Genomic DNA, 16,293 nt, shown 5'->3' with positions numbered 1-16,293 from the left:
GAAGAAGGAGTCCTATTCCCTTTTGAGGGGGACACTTTGCACTAGCTGACAAGAAACCAAGGGAATTTTATTGAAACACAAACACTAGAAAGAGAGCAGTACAAAAATAACAGCTCTGTTGGCATCAAAGTCTGTTCTCCAAAAGGTGCAGGACATAAAAATATACAAAAATAATTTAGGATAAAAAAATTTCATCTTTCTAGTCCCCCCCCTTTTGTACACCCAGCAGTGTTTTACAGTGCCCTTGGCCTGTGTTCACACAAGCACTTTGGGCATCTCTAGAAACTGCAAATTGTGCTGCCCACCAGCTATTTTTGAAAGGGTGATTTCACAGGAATACATCCCCAAATTAGACTACGTGGAGAGCTCATGGGTCACCCACAGGGGTGCATCTCTTCGGGGACCTGCCCCTGCAAGACACACGGTCTTGCAGCTCCCTGTGGGTGATCAAAGGTTTTAAGCCCCTCTAATTAGGGGATGCCAATTAACCAATCAATTGGGCAAACTAAAAGCAGAGCCTGAAAGCTGTGGCTTTCACCTCCCCTCTACTGGAGGACCCAGAGGTTGGGATCGGGAAGCTCCGCTGTGGATGGTCTCTCATGAATGCTATTCCTTCTTGGAGAGCTGAGCTGAGAAGATCCTGGCAATTCTTTGGGCTTCTTCTTCTGAGAGGTTGGGTGTGGGCTTGGGATGATTTGGCCTTCGGTATGGGATCCCCCCTGGCACTGCTCCGCTCCTTCTCTCCTGTGGAGAGAAGGGATCAGGTGTGAGAACTCTGCCAGCATCTGGATTTGGGTTGTGGCAAACCACGGGGAAACCAGTTGGATACACAGGAAAAACCACCACAATGAGAAAGGTCCCAACCCTTAACTCTGACTTTGTGAAAGTCCATCCTAAGCCAAAGCCTCCCTCTGTGAAGCCAAAGGAATGACACTGGCATAGCCACTGGGATCTGACTCTCTGGGTTTTGGCTTCCAATTATTATTTCATTTCTTTAATTTGCAGAACCCTAAAGACAAAACCCCCTTGCAGTGGAGAAGCAATGCTCTGGCACAACAAATCCAAGCTGGCTGACAGGACAAGGCAGGGAATGGGTTTAAACTAAAAGAGGAGAGATTTAGATATTGGAGAGTGATTCTTCCCTGTGAGGGTGGTGAGGCCCTGGCACAGGTTGCCCAGAGAAGCTGTGGCTGCCCCATCCCTGGAAGTGTCCAAGGCCAGGTTGGACAGGGCTTGGAGCAACCTGTTCTAACGGAAGGTGTATCTGCCCATGGCAGAGGGGTGGAATGAGATGAGCTTTGAGGTCCTTTCCAACCCAAACATATGATTCCAGGACAAATGGGATGGGCCAGTTTAATGGACTGATTAAACAATGGAGTCTGCTTCTCCACCATTTTAAGCATGGAGCTAAAAAGCCTTGATGTCACAGCTGGGCTGCTGCAGGAGCCGAGCTACTTGCCAAAGCTCCAGGAGGCAAGCCAGCAGAGGCAGGTAGATGAGCAAAAAAAGATAAAAACTTGTTACAATCAAGAACACGGCCAGGAGTTACTCTCCCAAATAAAGTATGCCAGGCAGATCTTGCTTGGAGACTGGGGAACCAGCCAATAGACACTCAGGGCCCACCTTGGTACCAGCTGACCTTTGCTGGGATACTGGTGAACTGGCCAGTGGGCATCCAGGGGCTACCATGGTGAGCGTATTTAGGGCCATGCCCGGGGCCTGCTGGGGGGCTGTTTGAGGACTGCTAGGGGAGCTGCTGCCACTCTGTTACTCTGCCAGTTCAGCTCCTTCCTAGGAGGCTACAAGGCAACTAGGGAAGAAGCCCAGCAGAGATCTACCAGCTTGCAAGCCAGTGGCACTTAACTCCTGTCCCCTGTGCTTTTAACAGTTACCCTTAGCTTTTTTCCTACTTTTCTGTTTTCCTTCTTTCTCTCTGCTCTTTTGTGTTACAAAATAAAGTTGAATTATCGTTTTGGGATCCAGCATCTGGCCTTGTTTGTGCCTTAATCTCGCTTACAGGAATGGTTTAGAACCTGGTTCCACTCTGCATCTAAGTGGATCAGAACAGCCAGGCACAGCTGAAGGGACCCCAAAGGAGCATCCCCCAAGAGGAAAACCCCTGGATTAAGCAGTGTCACCTCCTCTGTGGTTTGTTGGCAGCCTTCCAGAAGCCTGGCTTTGTCCTGGATGTTCCTGCAGCACTAAAGACAGGTAATTTCAGCTACAAAGAAACTCATGTTTCTCCCCAGCGAGAGCCACCTCATGCATATGAAGCACTGAGAAAGCCATGATCTGGCTCTGGGAGCCTTTAGAGGATGAAGCTGTGGGGCCAGGAAAGGCTCCTGTGAAGCCGATCCACCAGTCTGGCCTTTCACCTACATCACTGCTTCTCTGAGTCCCAGGAAAGGTCTTTTGAGGTGACCAGCTCCCTCCCAAGAAGGAGGGACTAGGATTCTGTTTCAGTGAGCTCCTCTCTGATGTTTAGAGGCAAATGGCTTTTTTAGGAACAAGCAAGTCCTTGTGTTTGGTTAACTGTACATTACAGGCTCAAGTGACAGTGTGCAGATAAATATACTTTAAAACACTTCCCATTTTATCACACTGAAATAACATACATGGATAATTAGGAGAATCTTTGCTTTGTTCTTGTTTCTTCGTAACAGTTCTCCAGGATGATTTTCCTAAAACAAAATGTCAGGAGCCAAGAGAGGTTAAATGCAGACCTGGCAACAGTGGAAGCTTAAAAACCAGCAGAGAGAGCTGCTCTCTGCAGAAAGCACCTCTCTTGGATAGCACAGGACTGTCCAGAGAAGACCAAGTCAGTAGCTCATTCTTCCCACGCTGTTTTCTGCCCATGTGTCCACAAACAGCCAAAACATCAGGAGCAGCTGGAGAGGGGCAGTAACCAGACTCAGTGCTGATCCTGGAGTTCATCACTATGCAGCTCTCTAGAAAATTCCCCAGATCTGCTAATTAACCCTGTTTCAGAGGTGCATGAAACTGCACTTCCCACCTCTCACAGTTCCCCTCTTCCATGTGCCACACATGTTGTTGTGCTCAGCCAGGGATGGAGAGCCAGCACCTCTCGTTTTGAAAGTGAGGAATAGAATCCCAGACTTATTTGAATTGGAAGGGACCTTAAAGATCACCTTGTTCCAACCCCCTGCCACGGGCAGGGACACCTTCCATTAGACCAGGTTGCTCCAACCTGGCCTTGAACACTTCCAGGAACGGAAACCACGATACAGGAGCAGGTGTTTGATGCTATTTGACCTCACCGAGGTGAAGGAGAGCAGTTTGTTTGCTCCCTAAGTCAGTAAACAAGGTGTGCTCAAAAAACATGTCACTAACACGTTGTTTCAGATAGAAGTGGCTAAAATAGACCTCCTCTCATTTTCACACCTCCGTTCCAATGTGCAGGATGCAGAGGTGTTAGGATGTGTGTATCTATCCCAAGGATGTTCCTAAAAATGAACTTCCAGCTGCAGGAAAGGTTTAGCAGCTCTCCTTGCTGCTTTTCTACATGTACAGGCATGAATCAAAGTGAGAGAGGTTTAAAAGCACTGTTAACACTCCCAGCTCGCACAGATAACCAGAGTCATGGATCATGCAATTGCTGAGGTTGGAAAAGATGCAAAAGATCATCGAGTCCAGCCATTCCCCAGCATTGCCAAAGCCACCACTAACCCATGTCCCCAAGTGCCACATCCACATGGGACTCCAGCCTGTGCCAGTGCTGGACAACACTTTTAGGGAAAGAATTTTCCCAATATCCAACCTAAACCTACCCTGGTACAACTTGAGGCCATTTCCCTTGTTCCTTGGGAGCAGAGCACAACCCCCACTTGGCTCCATCCTCCTGTCAGGGAGTTGGAAAAGAGCAAGAAGGTTCCCTCTCAGTGTCCTTTTCTCCAGGCTGAATTCCCCCCAGTTCCCCTGCTCCTGCTGCTCCAGACTCTTCCCCAGCTCCATTGCTCTTTTTTTGGACATCAAACCTCCCTTTTGATCCATCAAACAGGCAGTTTCCACTCATCAGTTTTCACCTCCTACATGTTTTCCAGAGCACACATCCAAAATGTTGTGTTTACACCATTCCTCACCCCAGGAAAAAGCTCATCCAGACTCCGACCTGAGCACACACAGAGCCCATCCCAGGATTCTCCCTCTCTCTCTCTCTAAGACTTCAAGTGTCTGGTGCTCAGGCAGGAAGCTCCCACATTCCATTGGGAAAGGGATTGTGCACTGAGGATCACACTTCACTTTTCTTTTTATAGGAATGGCAGTGACACTGACACCAGCTGAGAATTATCCAGGGCCTGGATTAAAGCAAACAGATCCATGAGCATTTATAGGTCATGGAGAGGGTAGGGTTTGGAGCCAGGGAATATTTCAGGACTGTGGCTCAGCAGGTTTGCTGGTGGTTTTGTTTGTGCCCAGGGAAGAAGGAGAGCAAACAGATGTGTGTTAACAGGCTACAACCTCCCCTGGGAGTTGCACCTATTCCTGCTTTCCACGCAGGAAATCAAGTAGACCCAGCAGATCAAGAAGACACAATACAACCAAAAAAGGATGTTTTGGCTGTTGCTGCCATCAACATTTTTAGAACATATAAAACCTGTTATTGTGAATTTGCCCAAGGGTGTGTCTAATTCCCACTGAAGGTAAATCTATCTACACAAATAAGAATTTTTCTAAGTAAAACTGGGTTTTTTATCCTTTTGGAATATTCCTAGAGGTGAGGGGGGAAAGAAATATAAAATATTTGGAGTGGGACTTTTGAACAAGGGCTTGGAGTGACAGGACAAGAGGGGATGGCTTCCTCCTGCCAGAGGGCAAGGTTAGATGGAACATTGGGAAGAAATTCTTCCCTGTGAGGGTGATGAGGCCCTGGCACAGGTTGCTCAGAGAAGCTGTGGCTGCCCCATTCCCGGAAGTGTTCAAGGCTGGACAGGGCTTGGAGCAACCTGTTCTAATGGAAGGTGTCCCTGCTCATGGCAGGGGGTGAGATTGGATGAGCTTTAAGGTCCCTTCCAACCCAAACCACTCTGGGATTCCATGATTCTTTTTCAGGCTGTTTGTTGATCACTCCCAGATAAGATGATGCATTGATTTCCCTCTGTATGACCTACAAACCAAACATTCTAAGGAACCTTTATGTCACTGGAAACAGTTTCCTTGACGAATCAGAACAGAATAAGGCAGGATCTAATAGCTCTGAACTCATGGAACCCTGTGGTTTAACACTAATACCAGTTTTACTCAAATTTCCTCTCTGGGCAGTTCTGAGCTGAGTGGCTGGAAATGCAGCCCCAAAAATGATTAATAATTAGGTAGACTATTAGCAAGACACTATTTGGATATAGCTAATCTCAAACCAGCCTCATTCCAGGATTAGCTGCAGCACTTGTAGGGTCTGCTGAGACAGGACTCTGTTGTGCCTCGTGCTCCATCAAACACCCTGTGTGAAGAACATTTGCTGCTGCCAATGGTAAAATAGAGTTCACCAAAACTGCTTTCTCATAGTTTTCATTCTAACTGGCCTTGGGAACATCAGTTTCTAAACCTGGGCTGTTTGGTTTCTGCACAGTTCAGCCAACACTGAGCGTGACAGCATGGCTGTAATCCGAGCTGTTCTCTGAAGATCACCAGATTCCTCTCACTCACGTGGCAGCTGGCAAACATCTCTCCTGGCTTTTCCAGTGCTCCTGCCACCCCCCTCTGGCTTGTCTGACTCCCTGCTTTCCCAGTCTTCCCTCACAGAGCGATGAAGCAGTGGTGAGGTGGGATGGCTGGCAGCATTTTGAGACAAAAACGCTGTCTCAGCTCCTGCTGTGAGGACGTGGGGATCTCAGGAAGTGCTGTGGCAACTCAGGCCTCAGCCTGGATCTGTGACCACCTTCCAGGGGTCTGAGTTTTGCAGAGCCTCATGAAACCCAGATTTTTTTTTACTCTTTTTCTCTGTCAGACTCGGGCTTCCAGTTCTTGAGGTCCTTCTCTTCCACATGCTGCTCTGAGAGGGGGCATGAGGATGGATTTTAAAAATGAGACAGTTAATAAACTTTTCTATAAAATCATAGACTCACTGAATGTTTTGGGTTGGAAGTGACCTTAAAGCTCATGTTGTTCCAACCCCCCTGTCATAGGCAGGGATGCCTCCCACTAGACCAGGTTGCTCCAAGGCCCATCCAACCTGGCCTTGAATGCTTCTCTGGGCAACCTGTGCCAGGGCCTCACCACCCTGACAGCAAAGAATTTCCTCCTAATATGCAACTTAAATCTCTCCTCTTCTAGTCTAAAACTGTTCTCCCTTATCCCATCACTATCTCCCTGTGTAAGAAGTTACTTTCCCTCTTTTTTTGAAAAGTACTGAAAATAAGATTAATATGTAGACCTCGAAATGACTGAGCCACAAACCTCTTGCAGTAAATAAATATTTATGCAAATAAAAAAGTGAAACCTCAGCAAAACACAGCTTTGCTGCAGGAGGAACAATCACACCAGTTATCCTGCTATTCCCTGTGTTGCAGAACAGTTACTTGATGCCTCTCCAGGAAAGCCTCTCCTGCTGCAAATTCCCTTATTTCATCCTGATAAGCACAGACAACACACCTATGAACACTGAACATTAAAAATGATCCTGACAGAGAGAAAGGGATCAGGAAGATTCTCCTTGACATCATTTGGAAGCCACCACCTCTAAGCCAAGCGCTGGCAGGCAAAACAAGAGAGAAGTACTTCTGTTCCTGCTTTAAGGAATGGACTTAAGTTTGACAGTGAAGGAAATGGCATCCCATACTTACTTTCAGAACTGTGGAAGGATGAGAAGAAGTGCTGAGCAGTCTCATGGAGGCTTCCATCTCCTGGGGTGGGAGGAAGAAATTCGGAACAATGAGAGGATCAGATCTGAGCAGAGCTGTTAAGGAACAACCTTTGGCAGCGAGTAGTTCCACACAGCTCCAGATGTGCAATAAGCTTGTTAATGGATCCCAGACAGTGAATCTCATTCATTTAAATCAATATTCTATTGTTCTGAACGCTTGGTTCTCTCACAGAGCATGGAACACCGACCTGATTTACAGCAATACTTCACAAATCTGTAGAGCACTTCATCCTGTAAAAATTCCAAGACTGCTTAGTGGAACTGAGTGCAAGATTTGGGATCTGTGCAAGAAACGTTGGGAAGTATCTTAAAAGCAAAATAAATCACATTTCTTTTCACACAGAAGAAACACAAGAGATCTTTAACATGGAGGAAAACAACATGGGGAAAAATGCAAGAAGACACATTGGAATTACCCAAAATGAAGATCACAAAATATACTGGTTAAAAGCTTCAAGAGAGTTATCACTACATTGTGTAAAACACAAGCAATGGGGTCTTCATTTTCCAGGGAAGAGCTCCACATAGTAAATTTCTCTTTCCCGAGGCCAGGGACAGTCTAAGTAAGCAGGAAGACATGCTCTGGGAATGCAAGGAGTGTTTAAGGAAAGAGTAAAAAGGATACAAAGTGATTTTTGGTTTGATGGAGTTTTCTGACCCTTCCAGTGGGCCTTCACTGGCGTCATCAGGAAAACTCTCACTGTTTCTTTCCGAGCCAGCTTGGGCTGATACACTCCTAACACAATTTTCATCAGAACCACTTCCTTCCTTGTCACGATGCTCTTCATTTAAATCCTCTGCATTTTCCTCCTCCTCTCTCCCTCTGGTTTTTGGATTGATCAAATCCATGTCTCCTGGGAATGGCAGTAACTCCTTGGAGCCTGCATGGACCTCGACATTCTTCTTTCTGGGTTCAGAGTTAAATGCTCTGTCCCAGAGGCTCTGTCCAGCAGGTTGAAGAGGCTCCTTCTCTGCTGTTTCCATGCCGCTGTTGAAGCTTTGGAAGCCTTCCATTGCTTCCCAAGGACTCTTGCCATTCCCACCAGCATGGGGGCTCGTGGATGGCCTCAGGGCAGTGAGCTCGCTCTGGTTGTCCCCTTGCAGGACGCTGGTGCTGCTGTTTTCCCTTTGGAAACAACCCACATCCATGGAGTGCTGATCTCCAGGCCTGGAGTCCACGGAATGCTGCTCAGCCCCCTGCCCAGTTTCAGAGATCACACTGGACCAGGGACTCATCCTGTCTGTTACGGTTGTTATTTCATTGAGAGTTTGTGGCTCTATAACATCTTCCTCATATTCCTCTTCACTGTGTGGCTGGATGTCAAAAGCACCTTCATTGTCCTGGATATAATCCACTGGATGCTCATCTTCAGGGACAATGGGGTCTAGGAGTTTGTGCAACATGTGTCTCTCAAACACAGGTCTCCCAGAATTGCACGGCTGCTGTGGATCACTGGAAATTCTGGGGGGGTCCAAGTCCAAGCGGCCTTGATGGACTTCAAGTCTGGCTCCTTCCTCCTTCCAGCTGGATGCATCCACAGCACCTGGCTTCCTGCTGCTGTCTGGATGCACATTAGAAGCTTCTTCGCTATTTTTAGTTATGGTCTGTAAGTCTGGTTAACAAAAAACAGCATCAGTGAACGCATGGAGCAACAATTCAGCTTACAATTGATTTATTTTGGCTTTCTCCATATAATACCAATGAAAAAGGCAAAATACTGGCTCCGGGGAGACTTTAGAGCCCCTTCCAGTGCCTAAAGGGGCTCCAAGAGAGCTGGAGAGGGACTTTGGACAAGGGCATGGAGTGACAGGACAAGGGGGAATACCTTCCCATTGTCAGAGGGCAGGGTTAGATGGGATATTGAGAAGAAATTCTTGGCTGTGAGGGTGGTGAGGCCCTGGCACAGGTTGCCCAGAGAAGCTGTGGCTGCCCCATCCCTGGAAGTGTTCAAGGCCAGGTTGGATGTGCCTTAGAGCAACCTGGTCTAGTGGGAGGTGTCCCTGCCTATGGCAGAGGGTGGAAGAACTTTAAGTTCCCTTCCAACCCAAACCTTCTGTGATTCTATAATTCTATGATTCTATTGGTATTTTGGAGTGGTTAAATCCAGTTTGGACAGTTCACAGCACATGAGAAGGAAAAAGAAATAATCTAGACAGGAAAGGTAGACAGGATAATCTTTCCACCTTTCCATTCCACAGGTTCCTCAGTTTTATGCACACAGTTGTTACTGATATTTTCCAGCTTCCAGTCGAATTTCCCAACTTGGATCAAATGATAGACAATCGTTAATGAAATATTTGTAACACAGGAATTCATTGTTGCTCAGCTGTGGTGGTAAAATTGTCAGGGCTGCAAACAACAGGGCTGTGTTTCCTAACACAGACCCTGGAAAAGGGGATTGGAATTAATTAAATCTATGCAATCCTGAGAATCTCTAGGGATTTTACAAATTCCTTAAAAAGCCACAATCATGGTTTTTTTGGTTCCTGGTGAGCAAATCCTATTCATAGCTTGCAGTGTTAGGTAAAATGGGAAACAATTCCGAGGCAAGTCCTGCTCCAAGGGAATGGTGGAGGACATTTGGGAAAGGAGAGGAAGAGTCTGAGGCAGATTGTAGAGAAGAGCACGTAAAGAAGCAGAAAAACAATTACTAAGGATAAGAAGGAAAATAAAAAGAGCAAAACTTGGAGAATAAAGAGAAAAAAAAATAAAAGAGAAGTTTAAGGTGGTGATACAAGAACAGCAAATCCTGGCATAAAAGGGATGTTCCCTTTAACTCCATCTCTTGGAAGGGCTGCTTCCCTGTAGGGAGCCACTGGCAGAAAAAGCATGGAGTAACTTTTCCACTGGCAGCAACTGTAGCTCTGAGCTACAGTTTATTCTCTATTCTGATAAATTATTTTAAAAGCATCAGCTTTTAAATTGATTTCCATGTCATTTTGCTACTCGCAGCAACAACTTACCATTGATTAGACTGCTGACCTGAGACATCAACTGACTGGATTTTTCCAAAAGATGGCATCCTTTGGGATCCACTTCTCTGCTCATGGAGCCATAATGGTCCCTCTCCTGCTCCTCATGGCTTGGTTTGGATGTGTTGCCGTAACTGAAGTCAGGAAAAGACCTGGTCAGCTTCTGGCTGAAGTATCTTTGAACCTCATCCAGTTCACTCAAGTTTTTTCTGGAAGCAGTGGTAAGAAATTTGGTAAGAATGGAATAAAAAAGCCTGTGGCAAATGGGTTTTAATTGTATCTTTCTAGTCAACAGCATGTAAATATGCAAATACAAGATTAAAGGTTATTGAAAAATAGATCAGTAGGTAAATGTTGAGATTGCTCTAAGTAAGAGGATAACACTCATGAACAAACCCTGAATTAGCCATGAAACTTGGGCTGGAAGTTAAAAAAAGAGCTAGTTTTAAACTTATTTAATCAAAGCAGTTGGATTTGAGATGACCTTCCAACAAGTCATAAAGTCAAGAATATTAATTGATTTTGTGTCTGAGCTTGATAAAAATCTGAGGATTCCTACCTGCATAAGATCCAAGGATTTTAAGATATATTGCTTGTGGTAGCAGGGGAAGAGATCAAATACCTCAGAAAGTCTCTTTCAGTCCTACAGACTTTAATATTCTTCTAAATTTATACCTGATTTAAACCTAGAATACAGTCAGGAGAAAAATGCTTCTAGCAAATAGAAATGCATCCTGTTGGGAAAGGATAACCTGCTCCACACACCATAACAATGCTTACACATTATCTTTGTAAACCAGTTCAGTGGACTGTTGGCTTCATGGCACGTGTTGCGTGACAGGACAGATAAACCCAGGCACTCTCTCCTGATTTGGAAACACTGCTAATGCTGTTTCACTCCAGTCCTTTGAAATTGGATCCTTCACTTCCAAGCTCTGCTCTGCAAACCCAAGGCTTGGCATTCCCTTGTAATTTTACCTGAGGGCAGTGAGGAGACCGGCACGCGATGACGGCGATGCCGAGTCCAGCCTTGCTGCCCGACGCGTGTTCCCCTCCTGCTGCAGGGATTCATGGAACCTGCGCACATTCTGCATGTGCTCTTCATGACGAGGTGTGTGTGTTCCAGGCGTACTAATCCTGCTAAAAACAGCCCTATGTTTAGCACCAAAACCTAGGTTGAAATCTCTAATTGTGAAGAGTCTGCCAACTAAGAATATCCAGTGTCTTGAAATCCTTTAAAGAGCCACAATTAATTCTTTCAAATGTCTATGGGAATGGCATTTACACCAAAATCAAGTTATAATGGTGTGGCTGGGAATTTTCCACGCCCACTGACAGCTCCCACGCTAGCTCAGATCCCATAATGGTGGAACCATGACCCCTCTAAACTTCAAAGACACATGTGGGAAAAGGATCATCTCTGTAGGCTAATTAAACAGATCATGAATTAAAACACTCTCTCACTAGTTAAATATATTTGGTGCTTGTTTTAAGGAATAGAAAGCAGGAATTACTGCAGGATATCTGACAGCCTTACTCCTGGAATATGTAATACTACAGCATTTTACCAGCTATCATTAACTGGTCATAGGCAGAATTTATGGCAAAATAAAGGGAATATATCAGGAATACTCTCTCTTAACTTATTAAAAATAAAAGCAAAGACAGACACAATCAGAACCTGGAAGAAAAACCTGCCAGTTTTAGCAATGGCATCATGTAAATCCTAATTTACATGGGTGTAAATGAAAATATCAGTGAGAAGAAAAAGAACATCTGGGTTGTGTTGAAAGGAACCTGTCCCAGAATTGCAATCTCCTGTGCTGCCCTCTCACTGGGAAGGGGAATTTCCTCTAGTTTTTAAGAGCAAGACCTTTGACAGGGTTTGCCTTTTTCATCTGAGCCCTGAAAATAATCAAGAAGGTTGATGGTCTGTAGACTCACCACTCTTGGGTAGAAACACTCACTTCCTTTGACAAGGAATTCAGCATCTTCTTGGAAAAGTTTGCAGCATTACCAGGAAATGGTAGAAAGCTTGCCTTCCCCTAGAATGAAGAGGAACACTGTACACGAGTCTTCCACAGCAGGAAAATAAGAAAAATTAAAGTATTATCTTGCTGAACTAACAAAAACTCACATTTTCTAAATAGCTTTAAATTTTCAGTGGATTTTCCAGCACTGGGCCAAAGTACCATTTCACAACACTCTCATTTCAGACACTTCCGTTAATTCCTCCCATGTATCAAAGAGGAGACTGATGAAGAGTAGGATAGAGGCTCCATTATATGTGTATAACACACCCCAGTGTATCTGGAAAGTCCAGAGAATAAAGAAAAACCCAGAAGAAATGACAAATCTTCCAGAAAAACAGATTCCTGCCAAATTAGAAATGACAGGCTGTTTATGGTATGTTTTTGGCCATCAGCTGCCACCCAAAGCAGCAAACAGAACAGAACAATGCCAAGCTCCCAGACATCCAAACCCACACTATTTAGATTATTACCCTAAAAAAAATTCCAGACAACATAGTGGAGCTACTGGGAATGTCCATGACTTGGTTTGAGCGCTGTACCTAGTGTTGGTGTGCAGCTCCCATGGACATATGGAGCAGAATTCCCAAAGAATTAAGTGTTTCTGATACCTTTACACAGACTGACCCATGAGAGTGCTGTGAATTTGCTCAGAAACCTGGAGACTCGGTGCTAATTAGGAGGAATCTGATTAAATATCAGAGGGGAGGAAATGGAAGCACGTACAGAAGAACTTTCCGGCTGGGTTCGGGCCCTGGCCTGTCTTTCTTCTTTGAGATTATTTATGTTTTGGAGAGGTGAAATGGCTACTTTGATCTGTCCTCGGCACTGCCCACTGAAATCTGTGATGTTGTACCACCCACACACAAGCTGGAAGCCGGAAAGGAGAGGGGAAAGGTCCACGGATGCAAATCCAATCACTCGCTCCGTCTCTGGAGAAGAAGGATATAAAACACATATTCATTGAAATGAAGCATTTTCAGGAATGCTGAAACACAGTCAGCTATACAGCCCTTATATTATGTCTTGGAAATAGACCCAATTTCCAGAACAACCAATCCTATCCAAGAAGAGGATATTATTTGGTTATCTTATTTAACTAAAAATGTCCCTGCAGAACCAGTGAAAGCCCAGGGAAGGGATAGGGATTGGCAGGAGTATCACTGTAAACACACATTACTCTGGCTAATACAGAGGAAGGCTGAGGAGGTTTATTTTGGAAGCAAAAATCAGACAGCTGAACTTTAATATTAAAAAAAAGAAATAAAAGTATTTGGTTACAACTGGTTATGCTTCAACCAACTGCAGAGACAACAAACAGCACGTTTGAAGAAGAGACAGGGAAGAACAGAGTAAAGAGTTTCTTTGACAGAAAGAACACAGTAAAGAATTTCCTTCAGTAGGAAAATCCAACCTCTAAAGTGCTGTCAAAATAAAACCTGAAAGAATACAAAGAAACCAAACCTTGTAAGATGATTAATGGGGAGAAGGAGGATGCTGAGGGCCAGGAAATCAGTAGGTACTTATCTCTAGCATTCTTCTCGTGCAAGGTAAAAATGTTATCACAATTCTAGTCTTTGATTTATTTAATTTATTTCCCTTGAATTAAATACAAGTAACCCAAGGAAAGGGATGCAGAGAAGACACTCCTCTCAATACTGTACCACAAACTTCACCTGCTTTGTGCCACACTTTGAAGACCAAGGTTTGCTGTGGATCCAGCAGAAGCTCTTTGGATAATCTGTTAAGAACAAAAATCATAATATTTTATGCAAAACAGGAAAAAGAAGGAGTACAGTAAAATGCCTCTGGAGTTTCAATGCCACTGTATCTACCCAGTTTCTTTCTGGACTGATAGGGGCAGGAACAAAACAAACCCCAAAATTATTGAGCCCTCAAAGCATAACTATATCTACTTGGTTTGGGTTTCTGCTTATTTCCCTCTCCTCACTCTTGCTGCATATTTAAAAGACGGGACAATAAAACCATGAAGGAACAGAATTATGCTTATTTCACGACTCAACAACACAGTGACAGCAAAGTACCAAGGTCATGGTTGAAAGCTGTAATGTTTGAGGTTCGTTCCTGGAAATAAAATAAACCCAAACTGAAAATTGAACTGTCAAATTGTAGAATAGTTTTTAAGTTGTTTGAATCAATTCAGGTATTAGAAATGCCAGAAGAGCCACTAGATTGGAAACACAGGTTTATTCCTGAATATTCCTGAATATGCATGACTTGATCTGCTGGGGTCTAGAGGAAGGTGTCCCTGCCCATGGCAGGGGGTGGAACTGGATGAGTTTTAAGGTCCCTTCCAACCCAAACCTGTGATTCCATGACATGTCCTTTTCACACTTGGCCTGGCTCTCAGGTCCAGGGTGTTTCTCTGGGAGTTCCCATTTCTTACCTGGCTTGTTCCTGGAAGTCCCAGACTGGTGAGTCTGTATTTTCTACTACTGGAGTAGTTATTGGAGCATCTGCACCAGCAACAGCAAATGATACACAGCTACTGGGGGCTGTTACTTCCCGTTCTGTCAAAGGACTTCCTAAAATTACATAGAATTAAATACAAATTTGTTATCAACAGTAATAATAAAAAAATCTAAAGACAGTTCAGCAATTAAAACCAGACAATTAGCAAAGAAATCCACCATCTAGAAAATACTTCCTTTCATTGGTGGAGCTGAAAGCCCTTTATGTTTACAATGGGAGCAAATATTACATGAACGTTTATAGAGCAGAAGCTGGAATATTCAAGGGAGAAATGGAAAAACCATTTGCCCAAAATCATCTGAGAGGTCAGAGGCAAAGCTAGGAATAAAATCCAGGTCCACAGGACCCTATCCAGTGCTTGAGCTACTCTCCGACCTGAGCCACCTGTTTGACAATAATAAGGAACAAAGTTTCTTCTTGAAACCAGCTTATATTTGTTTCAGTGTATCCATTGCCTCTCAATTAGTTACTTCCAAAAATCCCCTAAAATGTAAATTAAAAGCAGAAATATTGCAGTGTTTCCGCAATATTCAGAAGAAACCTCCTTTATCTCATCAGAAACTTAGCAAACAATGTCACATCAGTTTCCCAAAGACTATGAATTCCAGAAGATTCTACAATCATTACAAAAAAATCCACCTGCAGGGCTCAGAATCTTTTGGAATTACACACACTTAAATCATGGTTTATATTTGACCTTTAGTTGTGTTCTAAGGGGCAAAAAGCTGAATTTTCAATTGCTATCATACTTTCATCCATGCCATATTCATGGCATATCACCTGGAGCGTGTAACAGTGGATCTTAACAGAGATGTTTCCAGCAAACTCACCTGGGATTGGTTCCTTACTCCTATTTGTATTTTGGGCCAAGGTGAAGGGCAGAGCCCCTGATGTGTTTGAAAAGGTTTAACCCATCTTGAACAAAGAGATTCCTTTACAGACCAGGGAAAAGGCTCCATAAACCCATGAATTCCCCAACTACTGCATATCTAAACCCAAACATCCCCTTGCCAGGAAGGAATATTTTAATATACTCAGCCTAAATTTCAAAGCAAAGAGCAAAGATAGGAGAGTCTCGGGTTTAGTTATTCAGGTAAGGTTTAACTTCAGAATTCAGCTGTCATCTGTAACAGGGAACATAATGTTACTTATATTTTGGATTGTATTCATGGAGACAGGCTGAATAGCTTTAATCTGTTGCTTTTCCTGTACTTACACAGTGATTGGGGCTGCAAATTCCAAATTTTGCTGCAGTATGAACATAGGAAAAAAAAAAAAAAGAAAAAGAAAAAGGAAAGAAAAAAAGAGGGATGGTGATATTACCTTTTAAACTTAGATGCATTGCTCTTTCTACAAGGATATTGACAGCAACTGTGTTTTCCAGAAACATCACATCTTCTTCCTGTGGTTTGCCATTGGTGATTCCTGGACTTACAATATCCAGCTGCTGATTTTCAGGGACCTGCTGGCTCAGATCAGGGGGTTTCCCTGTGCCTTCATCCTCACTGCTGCTGCATTCCTGGGCACAGGGAATTCCACTGGGCAGAGCAGCAGGAGTGGGAGCGAGGCCGACGTGGACACGCACAGCAGCTCCTGCCAGGTCTGCAGCGTTGCATCTGAACAATGGATACACCCCTGCAGGAGAATCCACAACCAACCAGCTGAACAAGCCAAAGGAAAAGCAGGAGCTTGGGAAACAGCTGGTATAGTTCACTACAGCAAAGATCTCATAGCAGCCCAGCAAAAGGAATTTTGATTTTCAGTGTAATTTCTATGCGAGGTGTCAGAAGGATCAGCTTGGAAAGGTTAAAATCCATGACCAATCCCCCAAATTAGGCAAACCTTTGTTTTCCCCCTCACAGCTCAGATTACTGTTTTAAAGCACGTCAACTTCCTGAGAGCCCTGGGAATAGTGAC

General features: G+C 44.2%; 1 protein-coding gene across 10 annotated transcripts in view; it reads right to left on the bottom strand.

Annotated features, from left to right (window-relative positions):
* Nucleotides 1–46: 46 nt before the first annotated feature.
* Nucleotides 47–16,293, bottom strand: part of C2CD3 (C2 calcium dependent domain containing 3) — a 41,393-nt gene continuing 25,146 nt past the window's right edge. For 5 of the 10 annotated variants that reach the window (XM_027648823.1, XM_027648825.1, XM_027648824.1 and 2 more), the window contains 10 exons: nucleotides 15,700–16,011; nucleotides 14,291–14,429; nucleotides 13,560–13,624; nucleotides 12,610–12,815; nucleotides 11,798–11,898; nucleotides 10,832–11,005; nucleotides 9,845–10,062; nucleotides 7,506–8,493; nucleotides 6,801–6,903; nucleotides 47–744 (listed from right to left, as the gene is read on the bottom strand). In XM_027648823.1, the coding sequence (XP_027504624.1) occupies nucleotides 607–744; nucleotides 6,801–6,903; nucleotides 7,506–8,493; nucleotides 9,845–10,062; nucleotides 10,832–11,005; nucleotides 11,798–11,898; nucleotides 12,610–12,815; nucleotides 13,560–13,624; nucleotides 14,291–14,429; nucleotides 15,700–16,011 (2,444 nt within the window). In that variant the 3' untranslated portion in view covers nucleotides 47–606. Of the gene's footprint in view, nucleotides 745–6,208; nucleotides 6,619–6,800; nucleotides 6,904–7,505; nucleotides 8,494–9,844; nucleotides 10,063–10,831; nucleotides 11,006–11,797; nucleotides 11,899–12,609; nucleotides 12,816–13,559; nucleotides 13,625–14,290; nucleotides 14,430–15,699; nucleotides 16,012–16,293 lie in introns of those variants that run through there. The other 5 variants (XM_027648827.1, XM_027648828.1, XM_027648830.1 and 2 more) reach the window with 4 other exon arrangements.

Source organism: Corapipo altera, unplaced genomic scaffold (assembly GCF_003945725.1).
Source record: "Corapipo altera isolate COAL_440 unplaced genomic scaffold, ASM394572v1 58, whole genome shotgun sequence".
In the NCBI taxonomy this organism is placed as follows: domain Eukaryota; kingdom Metazoa; phylum Chordata; class Aves; order Passeriformes; family Pipridae; genus Corapipo; species Corapipo altera.
Note: the sequence above shows the minus strand (reverse complement) of the source record. Positions and strands in the feature narration are given on the sequence as shown.